The sequence below is a fragment of the Acanthopagrus latus genome, chromosome 14, assembly GCF_904848185.1.
Source record: "Acanthopagrus latus isolate v.2019 chromosome 14, fAcaLat1.1, whole genome shotgun sequence".
Taxonomy (NCBI): domain Eukaryota; kingdom Metazoa; phylum Chordata; class Actinopteri; order Spariformes; family Sparidae; genus Acanthopagrus; species Acanthopagrus latus.
Window position 1 is genome coordinate 15,797,774 of NC_051052.1, and position 16,841 is coordinate 15,814,614.

At 41.0% G+C, this 16,841-nt stretch overlaps 2 protein-coding genes and 7 non-coding genes across 9 annotated transcripts; 2 read left to right on the forward strand and 7 right to left on the reverse strand.

Annotated features, from left to right (window-relative positions):
- Positions 1-643: 643 nt before the first annotated feature.
- Positions 644-12,997, reverse strand: ttll1 (tubulin tyrosine ligase-like family, member 1). Its single transcript, XM_037121420.1, has 10 exons — positions 12,510-12,997; positions 12,249-12,373; positions 10,922-11,130; positions 10,650-10,830; positions 10,295-10,432; positions 9,907-10,015; positions 9,247-9,390; positions 7,603-7,689; positions 5,551-5,714; positions 644-2,633 (listed from the first exon to the last, which is right to left on the reverse strand). The coding sequence occupies exons 2-10, from the start codon at positions 12,359-12,361 to the stop codon at positions 2,504-2,506; spliced, it is 1,275 nt and encodes a 424-aa protein (XP_036977315.1). The 5' UTR covers positions 12,362-12,373; positions 12,510-12,997; the 3' UTR covers positions 644-2,503.
- trnay-gua lies at positions 2,779-2,865 on the forward strand. Its single transcript is given in 2 exon segments — positions 2,779-2,815; positions 2,830-2,865. It is a non-coding gene; the product is annotated as a tRNA-Tyr (tRNA).
- Positions 3,280-3,381, reverse strand: trnay-gua. The gene is made up of 2 exons: positions 3,345-3,381; positions 3,280-3,315 (listed from the first exon to the last, which is right to left on the reverse strand). It is a non-coding gene; the product is annotated as a tRNA-Tyr (tRNA).
- On the reverse strand, positions 3,820-3,906 carry trnay-gua. Its single transcript is given in 2 exon segments — positions 3,820-3,855; positions 3,870-3,906. It is a non-coding gene; the product is annotated as a tRNA-Tyr (tRNA).
- trnay-gua lies at positions 4,933-5,019 on the reverse strand. Its single transcript is given in 2 exon segments — positions 4,933-4,968; positions 4,983-5,019. It is a non-coding gene; the product is annotated as a tRNA-Tyr (tRNA).
- On the reverse strand, positions 5,323-5,409 carry trnay-gua. Its single transcript is given in 2 exon segments — positions 5,323-5,358; positions 5,373-5,409. It is a non-coding gene; the product is annotated as a tRNA-Tyr (tRNA).
- trnay-gua lies at positions 8,608-8,694 on the reverse strand. Its single transcript is given in 2 exon segments — positions 8,608-8,643; positions 8,658-8,694. It is a non-coding gene; the product is annotated as a tRNA-Tyr (tRNA).
- trnay-gua lies at positions 8,952-9,038 on the reverse strand. The gene is given in 2 exon segments: positions 8,952-8,987; positions 9,002-9,038. It is a non-coding gene; the product is annotated as a tRNA-Tyr (tRNA).
- Positions 12,998-13,567: 570 nt separating the features above from the next.
- bik (BCL2 interacting killer) lies at positions 13,568-16,436 on the forward strand. The gene is made up of 6 exons (XM_037121422.1): positions 13,568-13,902; positions 13,998-14,026; positions 15,110-15,212; positions 15,330-15,482; positions 15,579-15,693; positions 16,261-16,436. The coding sequence occupies exons 3-6, from the start codon at positions 15,118-15,120 to the stop codon at positions 16,375-16,377; spliced, it is 480 nt and encodes a 159-aa protein (XP_036977317.1). The 5' UTR covers positions 13,568-13,902; positions 13,998-14,026; positions 15,110-15,117; the 3' UTR covers positions 16,378-16,436.
- Positions 16,437-16,841: the final 405 nt, after the last annotated feature.

Sequence of the window (16,841 nt, forward strand, 5' to 3'; positions counted from 1 at the left end):
AATTTGTTTAACTTCATGTAAACTCCGGAGAGGCGCGGCGGTCTGACGTCACATCCCTTGAAAAGTTTCTCTAGTTACTTTATCCTGAGGCTCCCCTGGCACTGGTCCCCAGTGTGAGGTATGGGGCCCTGCAGGGGCCCTGGAGAGGTTTCTGGGGGCCGTAAGTAGCATGAGGGTTAGTTTGATTTCTCCTTAAACTTCCCTTAAATATCGTGAACAAACCAGTTACTACAAAGCATCTAACATTCTTGGGGGCCACTTTGAAACCTTAATTAAAGATTAAAATACACCCATTCTGTTGCAACAAAGTTCTGACATTGTTATTTATCTCACAGGTCATATAAATGTGTCTTAGGTGCGTTTCTAGAAATGAGAATTTGAAACCGTCTGATGTTGATCATAATGAACACCCTCCACTTTAAAGGCTTTCTTTACTCATGCAGAAGCCATTAATAAGATATATTTAACACAAAGTGGTGTAATAGAAAGTTTCAGATGTATGACATATTGTTTTGTTTAAACAGAAGTGACAGAGGACGAAGGGATTGTCAAGTTTCTGTGAAACCATAAAGGGCAAGTTCACCATAGTCACAACAACACATTGCCCCACTTACCATTCCTTTGAAATAAACATGATTTATCGTCAAGGCAGCACCAATATGGATATTTTATTATAAGGAAGACAAAAAGTAAAACGACGCAGAGATGTCAGTACTGCAAAGCTGAAAACAGAAAAGCTGTGTCGTGTACACAACATATACGCTGCACCACAATAAAGAAAACCAGACAAAAACAGAAACTAGCCTCAGACACACCTCAGAGCTGTATCAAGGTAATTTGGTCTCTAGCACAGGAGGATGTGCATGTCTTACAGCCTAACAATACGACTCAGACAAATAGGGGAATTTAATTACAGACAAACACTTTGAAAAGCTGCTATTCTGCATGTTGTCACCAGCTCCAGGGCCAGGAGGAAACAACAAGGTAGCAGTGGCGGGGGGAGGAGTGTCAAACCATCAAGGTCGAGGAACGGTGCCATGCAGAGACTTACTTTACATAAAGAACATAAAGGGCATTTGCCTTTTGAAGGACTGACCTCTGAATAATCTTAACTCTAGGCAGATTAGATTCATCAAGGGATTAACGGCCCCTTACCACAGTGAGGAGGAAAAAAATGCTCAACTGCATTATTCAAACAGGTTATATTAAATTTTAGAAAAGCAAAGAGAGCAAATAAAGAGGCCTGTTACATATTGAGTGGGTGTTTGTTATTCCATATCAAGTATCAAGTTAATTTCACAAAACCTCAAATGGGATTCTGTATCAGCTTGATTAAATCACAATTTCATTACAGAAATGTTTTAAATGGAGCCCTTTAACACCTTTCTTCCATCCACTGACCAGTAACACCCCTTGTTCTAGAGTAGTTAAAGTGATTATCATGATCATCTTGATCGTTTACTTTAGCCTGGAGTGATGGGTGAGCATACTAAGGAAAAGGAACGAAATAGAAAACAAAACAACCCCCCGTTTTCTGTGAAATCTCCCTAGTCATTACTTAAGAAGTACATCCTTTCCAAATGCTTCTCAATGCTGCGAGTATCTGGTGAAGCTGTGTTACTTCATTTTAAAATATACTGCAAAAAAGCCCCAAAATACTGCAATCCTTTTCCAATACTGACAGCTGATGGCGCAGAATGCGTTTACCTTCCAAACACATACTAGTATTTAAGATATGAAGAATAAATGCAGCAGATATGATGTCAGAAATGCAAAACATCTATGTGATATTCAAGCAAACGTAAAGTAATAAAGTGCAATCAATAGATACAATCAATTCAATGACCCCCTGCATAAACATACTGATAATGCACTTGTAAAAACATTATTCAATTCTACTTTGGGGTGTTTACACATTTAGTACTTTTAATTCTGCCTAACAACTGCCTATCAGTAAACTATATCTTTATACCCTTTGCTTTAGTTATATCTCTTGTCTCTATCCTCTATTTCTGAAACACTTTATCTCACAGCACCTGTGTGGTAGGTGAGGTTAAAGTGTCAGGACTCATAAATCATGCATAGTTCAGGTTCTTATAATCCTCCTTTGTCAAGTTGGAGAGAGATTTTATTTTCCCTCTCCCAAGCTTTCATCCACTTTTTAAAGGTTTTTGGGCGAGTTTTTTCTTATCTTCACGGTGCGAAATTCCGCTGTGGCTGCTGTTGAGATATGTGAGATTGGGCCTGACCTTCAGCCCCACCAGCACAACTTCAACATTTCTAGTTACTCATTCCTACAAACTCCAGCCTTTAAACTCTCCAAAATGACCACCTTATTGATTTTCCTCCCCTCCAGCAGTAGAGTTGTCGGCCCCTGTGTGCTCAGACAGGGAACAGTCCATCAAAGAGTTGGGCTTAAAAAAAAAAAAAAAAAAAGGAGTCCCAGTGGTTTTTAATCCCCTGTACTGTCTGAAGGAAGTCATTAAGAGTCTGCAGCACTGCGTCACTTCCAGGTGGCAGCGGCGGGGCGAACGCCTGCACTCCCCTTGGTGCCCTTCGACCCCAGGGACTGACCCGAGCGGCTCCGCAGGTCACGCTCGGCATTCTCGCTCTGCGCCTGCTCCTCATCGTACCTGGTGACACACAGAGGGAATCAGAGCGAAGACACAAATGTGGAGGAATTCCTGTTGCGTGAACCTTGGAGCCTTACCCAAACAATACCTCCCCCTGCCCCCCCCGCTAAGTACTAAAGCTCCTTCTTTTCAGCATTACATCACCCCTTCGATAGCTCAGTTGGTAGAGCGGAGGACTGTAGTGGCAATCCCAGGCATCCTTAGGTCGCTGGTTCAAATCCGGCTCGAAGGAGTGACTTTTTACATTATGTGTAACTGCAGTTGAAAACCTAAACATACATTAGATATAAAAATGGCATACAAATCAGTTCAGTAGGGATTTTAAAATATTCTGTAACTAATAAACTTGGACTAGTGAAGAGCAGACATACTGTATGGATCTTTGAACTGAATACATTTAGATCCCAGTGTGGTAGAAACAGAGTAAACAGACATGTTACTATTAGTGAACAATGAGTGCATGTCTCCCTTCGATAGCTCAGATGGTGGAGTGGAGGGCTGTAACAGATTGCTCATTATGGTAACAACTGCTTGACCAGCAACATTAAACTAGCATAAGTTAAGGTGCTGTATTGGGTATATTATCAGGTATTTCTTTGCCAGAAGGAAACTTTTCTAGGCACGCAACTACTTGATTAAAAGTTTTTCCTTCGAGCCGGATTTGAACCAGCGACCTAAGGATCTCTGTGACCAATTCACGTGGTACAAACACTACAGTCCTCCGCTCTACCAACTGAGCTATCGAAGGTCACAAGGTCACACATGTGCACCAATGGAAACATGCAGCCTGTTACTTTCAGCTAGAGAGAAATGATATAGATAAAACAATACGTTGTTCACCTGAGGCAGTGCTTTGGCAGAGAGAGAGAAATAACGTTGTAATTTCCTTTCCTTTCCTGGTTGCTTTAACATCAACATACTAGGAAAACAAGGTGCTTAAGCTCACAGTAGCCTCCCCATTGTGTTCAGAATGGGGCCCCTGTTGTCAGGCGACTTCTGGATCTACTGTGTCAGTAGAACTCACGGTTAATTTGATTTCAAGGATCTCTGCCACAACAGAACTCTTCTGCTTTTCCTCAGTGAAACATGTACAATACCACTCACAACTCTTGTTGTGGTGTTGTGCTGTTCACAAGACTCAAATGATTTCCTTTATGAACTTCATGTTTAGGCTCCTAAAAGTCTCTCCTTCGAGCCGGATTTGAACCAGCGACCTAAGGATGCCTGTTAATACCGCTACAGTCCTCCGCTCTACCAACTGAGCTATCGAAGGGTGCTGACCACATCTGACTATGTGTGGTTAACAATTTACCAGCGGTACTGTTGTAACCTGAGAACTGATATCCAATATGAACTTGGCTGAGTCAAATACCTACATATAGCATTACATATTGACAAAATAATTGGTCATAGTTAATCATTTTTAATCTACTGACATTTATATGAATGGAAAGTAAGAATGGCTACAATGTTGTTTTCATCTGCTGCTCCACTAACTGAGCTACCGAAGGCAGATACGAGGTGAGAAGTCAATAGTAGCAGCATCTGTTTTGACTGTTTTTACCAGCGGCTTATCACAAATTGTTGTGATCTTACAACTAATAATATAACATGAACTTAGTTCTAAGTATTAGTTAATTAACAAAACCATGTCTTCTCACTATATTCTTTAAACCTAAGGATTCATATCATAATATGAACTTTGTTGAAAAAGACCACTTTGCATGTGTTTACACAGTAACTTCAAAAAACAATATCATAACCTGAAATTAGTTGAATAGAAGGCACATCTTTGTATTGTAGTCAAGTCTGAGAGCGATAAACTGTATGTTGACAAGCCGACCAGTATTAGTTAATTAATAACAGCATGTTTTGGAACTTGTGTTATCTGCTGAGTGAGCTACATGCAATCTAAACTGTTCTGGGTGTACGAGATGCAACAGAAAGTCTTCTCACTTGAAAGTCACTACGTCAACACAGATTTCAACCAGCAACTTAAGGATGTCTGTCACAATTATAACAGTCCTCTGCTCTACCAACTGAGCTATCGAGGCCAACACAGCCTGATTCACTAGAATAACCATGTGTACTTTATTTTCGTGAACTATGATGAAAAACAGCCACTTGAAATTGAGTCAAGTCAGTGATCCACAAAGTTCTCTCTCTAGCCCAGGTTAATTTGTTACAGCATATATTAAGGTGAACAGGTTTGCATTGACCGTGTTTATCTGCAGTAGGTAAGTTTTCAACTGTTGCTGCACAATATGTTCTACTGCAGATTTAAACATTCAAAAGTCACTCCTTCGAGCCGGATTTGAACCAGCGACCTAAGGATCTCTGTTACAACCACTACAGTCCTCCGCTCTACCAACTGAGCTATCGAAGGGGTGTTGCAACACCCAAACACACAAGTCATTGACTCTGAATTGTCCAACCACATGCGTGAGGGTGAAGTGGGCTTAGTGCTTAGCTTGGAGGCATTGCTTGAGTGAAGCACCATGTTTAAACAAATGTAAAGGCAGAGGGAGGCAACAGGAAGTCCTCATGCCTGTCTTTAGTAGTATTTCACAAGACAAACAATGGAGTTTCAGTTTCAAACATCACATTCCTTTCCAGATATTTCGGTCCGACTTAGAGCCGTGCTGCTCTACAGTGAAATGTGCTCTACTGCAGATAGATAAAAAGCCACTCCTTCGAGCCGGATTTGAACCAGCGACCTAAGGATGCCTGGTTTAACCACTACAGTCCTCCGCTCTACCAACTGAGCTATCGAAGGGCATGGATACCAGCAAAAACAGATGATAAGCTGAGCTGAGTAATTTGAGAACGTTCACGTCTGACTGATATTTTTAGCCTCAGTGTGACCCCCCTCCTGGCTGTTAGAGGTTGCTGACTCATGGATTTGAACATCACTCACAGGACTTGATAGTTGCCCAGGGCCTCTCGGGGCGGACTGCGATTCCAGCGGCAGTCTGGGATGTCCCCGTTGGGTGTGACGATGTTGAGAGTGTCGTTGATGAGGTTGTACTTCAGGATGCGGTCGTTGGCTGTGCTGGAGGTCAGCGAGGGAGAGGCGTTGACCTGAGCATGACATGGACAAAGAAAGTGACTTTTAAATTTGGACCAAAAGTTTGCATGGAGACAGGAAGAGTTTAATAATGTACTTTGGGAACAGGAATGAGCGCGTTGTTATTTCCTCCTCTCCACATATAGAAGCTCTTATCAGGCAGGAAATTCTGCTGCTAATGTGCTATAACAGCTGTGCTCATAAACATTCATACACTCAAAGAAGAGAACTTGACTGACAATGGATAACTTACGAGTGCCCCGGGGAGAGATGATTTGAAATAAACACACTCACGTTTCATTCCTAGAGTAGATAGCATGGACAAAAGAGTTAAGCTCCTCAGCTTTTATTTTGTAAACGGGAGTAGGTGACTTGCAGGAATAATGAACAAAAGAGAGAATTCGTGACTAGGTTTGCGGCACTCATTTCTTCAGTCCCTCACCGAGGACCGTTTCTGCCCTACAACCAGCTTCATGTCGCCAAAAATAGATCAGATTGGTGTCTGTTAACAGAAATAGCTCAGACCTAGCCTGGAAACCCAGCACCTGATTGTACAGCTGTCAAAACGAGTCCAACAAAATATGACAGCTGGATAACAAGCGAAATATCTAGTAAAAATAGTTTAGCGTCACACTTTAAAAGGACTAAAATATTTCATCCTCATAAAGTTTTCGGCTTTTTGGTTCCTTAACATGCCTTCTTTCAGATTACTAGAAAAAAAAAAAAACTTTTGTGATACAAAAAATAATAACATGATGATTTTTGTAATATTTTGAACTAGAACGCTCCACTTCAGTTGCACTTGCATAAACCAAACTTCCCAGCTTTACTTCTATCTATATCTGAAAGGTTGTTACTGAGGGATTTGTTCATATATCATTCATGGCCTGAATATATATAACGTTGTATTCCAAGGAACATGGGGAAAATGGACATTTGGACTGATTTTGATATGTCAACAAAAAGAAAAACAAGAATTTGGAACCTGGCTTTGTCCAACGTTCAGATTTCTGCTTTAAAAATGCACACAAATCAGGGCATATTTCATGAAATAACATCTCTTTTACATATTTAAACATTAAATGTCAGAAAACATAATGAGTTTTGTATGTAGTTAGCACCTAAATTACACCTGACAAATCCTTACAGGCCTGGGATTTAAACTTACAACAGTGGTGTTGCACTCAGAAACTGTGGGGGGGCGCCTCATCACACAAAATGCCAATTTCGTCAAAACGTTGCTTTAGAAGTTGTTTTCTCATTAAAGTCTTCACTTCAATAGAATTTACATAGACCAAACTGAGATGAGGCACTTGAGAACATCCATAAAGTCACATCTTTTGGACTGTCATGGAAAATCCATCACAAAGAAATTCACGGTTCAAATCATCTACAGGCTTATATGAGGAAAAGTGTTTAACACTCATACATAGCCAATAAATAGTTATACATAAATATATATTTAAATAGCTACCAACTGTTACATAGAGTGCCTCTAACGGTGTCCTCTTAACCTTTAAAACTAGCCAGCAAATTGTCTGTGTCATCCTGCGCAGCCTGTCAGCACACTCAGTTCATAAACAGTACTTTCTGCAATGTTTTTACAGCTGGAATGACACACTGAATAGTTTAGAGATGCACCTTCAACACACATTTGAATACAGAGAGGCACATGTCCCGGCACAGAAAGATAAACCTTGAGGGCATTTAAAGCTGCTTCATACTCAAGGAAAAGGAACGTGGAGTCACTGCGTAAGCATGTTAAGTATCTTTGGGCTTGGCAAAATATGCAACCGGTGCCAAGTTTACACAGCGGAGGTTAATTCTCAGTGAGTTAAAGCCTTTTAATGTGAGTTTGTTGATGTGTGTGCATGTCATAACTCCTCCTGTTAAATTACTCACCTCGATAAGCCATGGCTTGAGCTTGTCATCAATAATGATGTCATACCCGTAACACTCGAAACAGTGCTTGTCGTTGTTCATTACAGGCTGCGAGAGAGAACAGACAGAGTCAGGAAGAGGAAGTGACCTACAAAGTGGTTGTGAAACGTTGGGAACTCTTTAATGCAACAGCATGTTAGCAAATTGATCAGCGTACAAAATATACCTGTGGATGTAACTATTAGTGCAAATAGTAGCCTCTGTGTTGAAGCCTGACAGGGGAAGTGAGTCAGATCACTTAGTAGAAAAGGGAAGTGAGCATTAAGTGGAGTGCTAAAAACAGAGACGTCACCACCACATTGCAATGGTTTAACATCTGTGTGTAAAGAAGTGGTACTAAGTGATACTGAAAACAGGATCTCAACAGTAACAAAGTAAAGCACAATGAATGAAGGTCTCAACATGTGCGGCGGAGTGGTTTTTATGGTGTATGTGGCTGCAGCGCTACATATGTGAAAAGGACAGAGAACAGCTGAGGAGTTTAACTGTTTTTCAGAATAAAATATAGTACTTTTTTAGCCCACTACAGTTACTTGAAAACAATAAAAAAAAATTATAGTCTTACAGAAAAAAGTACATAAATGTATTTGAAGCAGTTAAAATACTCCATATTGACAACATCAATATGCAACTTTAAATGAATGGTACAGTATTGCTTCTGTTTTTGGTGTGTTTGGATTTGTGTTCACTCTAAGTATAAAAGGTGCAGTATGTAAGATTTGGCCACCTGTCGAATTCATCAGCATATCACCACTGTAATCCCTAACTGCTGTAAGTGTGCAGCTAACGGTAGCTGACTGTGAGGCAGCTTTTGAGGCACAATGTGGCTAACGTCTTAAATTATTTGCTACATATTTTAAAACTCTTGGGAAAAGTCAGTCTTGTCTGTTTTATCTACTGAGTGAACCTCGTGCAATCTAAGTGATTGTTAGTAAATGACAAATGGGCCAAACACTAAAAAGTCTCTCCTTCGAGCCGGATTTGAACCAGCGACCTAAGGATACCTGTTGAAGCCTCTACAGTCCTCCGCTCTACCAACTGAGCTATCGAAGGGTGAAATCTAGCATCTCGAACTGTTAACTGGTTATTGCAAATCAGTTAGCGCATATTTTAGAAACATACTAAATGGCTTTGCCAGTTTCTCACCAAGACGATACCATTATCAGCTGTTTTCAGGTTGGAGTGAAATCAAAGCCCACTTACACATATATTTACCAGTTATGTAACAGCAAATAACTCGACAGTGAAACAGCGACATTTTGTCAGAAGCTATTGGACAACATGTTCCATCACACACAGTTAAAAGTCACTCCTTCGAGCCGGATTTGAACCAGCGACCTAAGGATGCCTGGGATTACCACTACAGTCCTCCGCTCTACCAACTGAGCTATCGAAGGGGTGTTGCAAAACTGAAAAAGAGGGGATTTGGTGCTCAGTGAAGGGGGCATTGTTTTGGTAAAGCGCCGGGGTTCATGTAAAGGCAAAGAGGGGTTGCAACAGGAATTCCAATTCTATGGCGTCAGTTAACATGGGAGTAATTCAGTATTCAGTGCTATGTCGCATATTTTGGGAGAGAAAAATCATTTGATGTTGATGTTGACTTACAGCCACCGCCTTCAGTGACTGCACCACAATCCAGTGGATCTGGTCGAACAGTCGGCTGGTCACCTCCTTCCCTCTGGTGCTCTCTAGGTACAAACGGAGGTTACTGACCGTCCACTTGCCCCCGTGGACGTGGTTGTAATCATCCTGCATTAAAGGCACACAGTCGGACTAGATGTTGACATTTTTCTTTTGTTTTTTACTTGCAAAATGTTGTACACATCAGTTACCTGAAATTCATCATTGTATACAGTCAGTAACAGTCAACATATAAAGCTATATGTGCAGCCAACAGAAAAATCTTTCACTGAGAAAAATCAGTATCCTAACATGAGAAGTACTCAGCCTGCGAAATAGTTGAATAATGTTTTTATTGGCTCTGAACTGAGATTTATTTTTGTCTGTATTTGGCTTAAGATTTAGAATTTTTGACCAGGGTCCAGTGTTTTTGGTGCTTGACCCCTATTAAGGACTTAAATTCAGGATGATCTTGCATCATAGTCTGCTTCTTCAGACACCAAACTTTATGGAGATACAAGACTGAATTGGTGAAATACCCCTTTAATGTCAAATATAACCTATAACTCATATTAAAAACTGATTTAATACACTTTTTCCTAATAACAATCTCGACTAGTCACACCAGACAAGACACAGACTCACCCCGTGTTTTTGGATGGCCACATTAGTGAGGTGAACAAACATGTTGTCCAGTTCACTGGTGCTGGGTGTGTATTTAACTGTGCAGAACCTACAGAAGCCAAGTTTGTACCTGAGGATCAAACCACAGACAAAGATCCAATTAAAAGATTATCATTATGATTATTGATTCAGCTGCCAACTATTTTCTTGAAAAAAAAAAAAAATTTAATTGATTCATTGTTTTGTTTTAAACATGTCAGAAAATAGTGGAAAAATGTCTCAGATGCTCCATGCAGTTACATACCTGCTGTCTCTCTGTACATGTAGATAATATCAATAAATAATTAATCAATTACTAGATAGTGCTGGCATCCATCAACTAGAAACTTTATATAAATTCTGGGCTTACATGTAGCATTTCAGAGGCCGATATGTGGTCACAAGAACGTAGAGACGCAGGTCGAACTTCTTCCCCCCGATCAGCAGGGGGTTGTCGATGTACAGGGAGATGACGTAGGCCTCTTTGCCACTAGATGCTGCTACAAACCTGGAGGCAGAAAGCAAGAAGCCAAACATCAGCAAACCACAAACCTCTGACCAAACTGATCATTGATCAGGCGGACAGATGATGATACAGGCACCATCTGATTGATATGATGGCATGTATTGCCAAAGAGAGAGGAGCTTGTTGGTGCTACACTGAAACTAAAGTTCCCTCCTCACAGGAAAAGTTTACTGTTGTAAAGAAGACCATGGTAACTCACGTGGAGGTGCGGCTGTCTCTAGACCACTTCTTGATCTGGGACAGCTTGTTGATGAGGAAGATGCCCTTGCCCTGGGCCTTCCCGCAGGGCTTCATGATCCAAGTGCTGGACGGGTTCTTGCGGAACTCCTCCACGAACAGATTGTAATCGGCCGGGAGCATGAACGTCACAGGGACAAAATCTGCATGAAGCAAAGAACATAGTTATAGTTTAACATACACAGAACGGCAAGTGTTTCTATGCTCTGTGAGGAAAACTCATCTAATAGATACCTAAATACATGTATTTCCCGTTCTCGTCCTTCTCGGCCAGCGGACTGCTCTCCTTTTCCAGCTCCTTGCGGTAGCGTTTGATGTTCTTGATCATCAGGTCCTTCCTGGTCAGCTCGTAGTGGTTGGGAAAGTGGTTAACCATCTGGTCATCTGACAGACGGTAGCCGGTGTCCACGCTGAACACATTCCTGATGGTCTGGATGCTCATCCTGCATGTCGATACAAATTAAACAGCACTGTGTTGATCCGCTGGGTTTGGAGCCTAGAAATAAGCCTGGTAATATATTAAGTTCTCATGAACTGATACACATAGGATCAACATGTATCCAGCATACAGTGGCTAAAAATTATTGAATGAAGAGGAGAAAAGTTGTGTGAACTTTACTTAAATATTTCCATTTCAGGCAACTTTATACTTCAACTGCACTGAATTTCAGAGACGTATATTGCACTATTTACTCCACTACATTTATTAGACAGCTTTAGTCACTAATTACCTTTTAGACTCATATTTTGCATATAAATACATATTCCAATATGATGAAAGGTATGCACTTTTTACAAAGTTTATGCTGATTTCTTTTGGTTGGATGATAATCTTAAACTGTGCTAACTGTGCTTCAGGACAGGAACCTTTATTCTAGCAGATTTTCTTTGTCAAGCATGGGAGAGGAATGTTTCGTTAAAGATGTGTCATTTTGTAGGGAAATGAAAAGAACCGCTGCAATCATATTTTTTTGGTATCTTGCAAACCAACAAGGGTTTGGTATGCGTATGACAAAAAAATCTGTATCAAATCAATCCCTTTAAGATGTTCTTCGTGATTTAATTTACATAATTATTTGGTAAAATGATCTCTCAAAAAATGACTAGAACTGACTTATGTCCAAAAGAAATAATATAAAGTTGTTTTGTAGAATTATGTTTTTAAAGTAGCTTCCTTATTAATCATCTCCCAACTGCACAGATGTACTTTGAGTCTATTTGGAGGTTGGGAGAAACAGGGACTGATTGTAAGTTTTGGTTCTGAATGGAACCATTTTGCTTCTATGGGGTATAAGAACTGGAAAATCAGATGCCAAACTTTTTCTGGTTGCACCTTCTTAAATGTGAGATTTTGCTGTAATTTACTACAGTAGATAAAGAGTCTTTGGGTTTTGAACAAGAAGTAACTAACATGTTATTGACTTAAGGATTAATTGTGAAAATAGTCAGCAGATTAATCAATAATAAGGATCATGAGTGCTCTCTCTACTACTGCTGATATGTGGTGCTTGCAGAGTACTGTGGACTGAAGATGCAGGTGTAATGTAGGTGCAACACCTACCAGTAGAAATTCCAGTCCTCGCTTTCTGTGACTGGAACCCATTCCCTCTTCTCAAAGTTGTTGATGAGCACTGATTTCTCAATATCTGTCACCCACTTCACCTTACCGGCCATGGTTGCCTCCCACTTGGGTGGAGCACAAAACAACAGGTAAACACACAGTGAAACCACATTAACAAAACAGACTGCGTACGATATTGTGCAGTGCAAAGGAAGAGAGAGAAGGTGCACGCAGCTGCCATGCACCAAAGCCGTCACCTACCTGCAAATCAATGTCAGGAAACAGCCAGTCATCAGCATGAGCTAGCCGGGCAGGCTCAGTTAGCAGGCTGCTGAACCCTCCCTGGACTGCTGCAGAGGCTGGGCGGACATCACCCAGTCACTGATGCAATCTCACCAAACCGCCGTTATTCAAGCTCATAGCGGAACACAGCGGCAGGACAGTTTGTAAAGCATGCTCGACAGCCCCGGCTAAAAATAAAGAAGTGCCTCCATGTTGGCGGTTTTATTGCTAACAAGCTAAATGTATTGATTCAGGCGTCGTGAAGCTGGACACAGTGACGAAACGCCCACCGCGGTCAAACTACTCTTCACAATAAAAGTCTCGGTTATTAAAACGCACTAACGCAAATAAATGAAAACCACAATATGAGGCTCAATTACAATTTAAGGATTTTTTCAAACAAGAATGTCTCAAGAAACGTTAAACGACGTCGCCATGGGCTTGGTCCTTCCGGGAGAATAACCTAGCAACGGAGGACGCAGTGATGTCATTGCATGATGTCATTACCACAGCGTACCAGCAGGGGTCAGTGTGGAGCCGTTTAAAAACTACAACAGGTTTACCTGCTGATGCACATTTTCAATAAATACAAGAGGCAACCTGCTGAAAAACACAAGAATACTTGTTCAAAATACTGAACAGCACACTTTACACATTGTTGGTTTTCCACACAATAGCACACAAATATACAATTTACATTTCAATCTCAATGTGCTATAAGTGTGTCATGTTCTTAACAAATAAGTTTTATTCAGTCATCAGTCATTTTTTCAGAGCCCATCCACACCAACATGACCGTATTATTATCGGCTGAGTGTTTAATATAGTCGATCCTATAATTGCTTTGTTTAGTCTCTCTGTGTCTGATATCAGCCTACTGATGAAGCCTAATCACCCAATGTTTCTTTAGTTTACATTCTTTTTTTCTTTTTTTTCCTTTAATTTTTTATAGCATGTACCAACAAAGGAAAACACATACTTTGAAAGAAAAACAACCTCCGAAAAATAAACAGTGACAAAATAAAACAAAAAAAGAGGGGAGACAGTACAGAAGGGTTCAAAAGTAAAAACATATATATATATATATACATATGTTCATGCATTCCTTGTTCTGTGGACTAAAATGATACAAACATATTAGAGTTATAAGAGATTTTTGTCTTGTCGTGTCATCATTGGCTACATTATAGATGGTATAGGTCTATATATTGAAAGGAACTTGTCCAACACTGTCTGAGCTGATAAAAGAAAAAAATTATGTTTAGTAAAAAGGTTGACGCCCCCTGGTGGTCAGGCCTGCCAGGTTAAAAGGCGTGGCTAATCATATTTGTGACAGTTTTACCTGAGCGCAACCAGATTAAAGGACGCTGCTGTAAGTACAGGAAAACATCCAACGAATAATACTTTATTTATTCACTGTATTATTTCCAGAACATCTCAATAATTATGTCTTTGCATTCATCACAGGGCGGCGTCTACTTTAATCTACAGGAAAGGTAGGTTTTACTTTCTCTTTTTTACTCTGCATCCACCTGTTGTACTGTCTGGGCGGGAGCATTAATAGTCATTTCATATCTAATATCCACCTTTATGGGATATACTGGTTGATTTGTAGATGTAGTTAAAAATAAATGTATGTCTGCGGCCTTTATGAGTAATCCAATATGATCTTCAAAACGACCTTTGTTTGCTTTGGGTGAGAGGGATTACCTCATTCCTTTGTTATGACAATATGGCAAACGACTACAGGCTATTACATGATTAATACACAACAACTGTCCTCTGGGCATCATTATGGAGTATAAACCAAGATTATATTGTATAAGTTGTCACATTTAGGACTATCTTTTTTATGGGAAATTGGCATAAACAGTGTAGAGATAAACACAGAGGAGAAAGTTTACTTTTTTCATACTTTAGCAGATTACTAAGTAAACAAACACATATTTAATTTATTAAAGTGGATGCTTTGGGGTCGGTGTTGTTTTTTTGTACTTCTTGCTCGGGACATAAGGGCAGTTTGGTTGATTTGAGTTATGGAAATGGAGCATTTGCATGGAGGCACATGAGCTCAACAGGAACTGGTCTGAGGACAGGTGCGTGTAGGAGGGGACAAAACCTGTTTGTTAGGCCGACAAAACAGACAATAACAAGTCATATATCCAGTCAAACAGGTGGATGGGGTGTGTAGGTTGAAGTGTAGCTCATTGCTAAGATGCAAAAGGGGAACTTAGACACACTTCTCGCAATAAACAGTAGTAATTGGGTTACAACATTAGGACTTAATCAAACAGATGATGTCATCTCTTCAAACCTAGAAGGGCCTGTTTTATCAGCCTGGATTCTCCTCAGTGACACAGCCACCACCTATCCTGGTCACATGACCCAGTATTTACACAGCCTGTTTATGAACGTTGGGACTGAAACCAGCACGGCGACACACGAACACCTCCAAACTGTGCAGCCATTATCTGTCCTGCATGCATAATGAGGGTCTAGTCGCTCTCTCTCTCTCTCTCTCTCTCTCTCTCTCGTGTGCTGATATGAACAATTTGCATTTTACCGGTTTCTCCTCACAGAAAACAAGATGGTGGCACAAACAAGACAGCCGAGACAAGCCGTGTCCCTCCAGGCTGGACCTGGTGAGGTGGATACTGGCACCCTGTTTGACATGAACCTCAGGTGCGACACATGCCCCTCCACATGCTCATCGACAAAGTGGGATCAGTTAGACCGAAAACAAACCATCAACAATGTAAAAGAAGGCTTTTTGTTTAGTCACGTCTGTCACTCCTTCAGGGTCAACAACGGGGCTGCACGTGCCATCGGTCGTCAGTTGGCTGCAATCGGAGACACGTTGGACCGGGAGTGGGCAAGCAGAGATCCGAACTGGCCACCGAGTCCTCTCCACATGCTGAGGCCGGCTCAGGCACTGACCAGGACCATCTATCGGTATGAGAAAGTAAAAAAAAAAAACATCTATCTATATTTAGCTTTTATATGATTATCTGTTAAGATATTGTTTATCTCTGTGATATTCTCCTCCAGGGATATCCACAGTCAGTTATGGGGCTTCAAGGGCCTGTCTGCAGCAGTGAAGGCCTGGATATCGAGCACTGCGCCTGGGCAGGGGATCCTCAGAGCTGACGCCTGGACAGCCTGGGTAACACTCCTTCTTCACTGCTGACCTTTTGCTTCTCCCCGCCCCCCTTAGTTACTGTCATCACATCTGTCAAGTGCTCCATTCTCACATCCCCCCACATGAAACAGACAACAGACGTGGACAAAAACAGCTTTTTGTTTCTAGTTGATGACTGTTGGCTGAAATGACAACAAACACTGGCAGGTTTAATCAACTATAGTGCAACTGCTCCTTCTACCCATAGTCCTGTGTCCCCCATGTTTATATGGCACATAATGGGAAAATGACAATGGGTTCTATGTTCAGTAAACATAGGACCCTTGGAACTTAGGACTTTGGGAACATTGGACCCTGTTTGTTGTCCATAGAACCTTATACATTTGGACCTGGGAACATAGGACCATGGCAGTATAGGACCTTGTGAATTTAGGACCCTGAAAACATAGGACTATAGGACATTAGGGCTCTGGGAACATCGAACGACGGAAATATTGGACACTGGGAACATAGGACACTAGGAATATACGCTTCTAGGAATATTGTTGCCAAATTATCAACAGAATAATCATTTTCACTTTCTTTCCACAGGTGTCCAGTTTTAAAACAGTAACCTGCACTGGCTGGACCAGCGGAGCGCTGGTGACTGTAGCACTGGTGGCTGCAGTGACCATTTTCGGTGCACTGTGGGTGGAAGGGAGAGCCTGAGGGGCCAGGAGCGGGTCTTTTTTTTGGCCATCATATATTTGACAAAAAAAAAAAAGTTTGCAAATCAACAAAAATTATTTCTAACTAATGTGTTTCTGCTGTTTACTCTTCTTTTTTTACTATTTTCATGAGCGGTATTGAATTTGACTTGGGAACGGGCACAGGAGTAAAAGGCATGTTGTAAAATTGTCAGAGGAAGTGGAAATTGTTTGAATTGGTTTCACAGTGTTGGCCAGCATATTGTAGCAGCGACGTGTGGCTTCACAGTTGTATTAACGTCAAAAGGTCTGTTTTGCTTTACTTGACTGTTGCTGGCCTGCAGTCTTTTGTATCCAGATTACTTTCTTGCTGGTTTGAGAGGCCAAAATTTTTACAAATGATATGTAGCCAGGCTTACTATAAAATTAAAGGGAGCTGGACTTTCTGGTTTGAAAATGGAAAGTGCTTTTTTTTCACGTGATGCA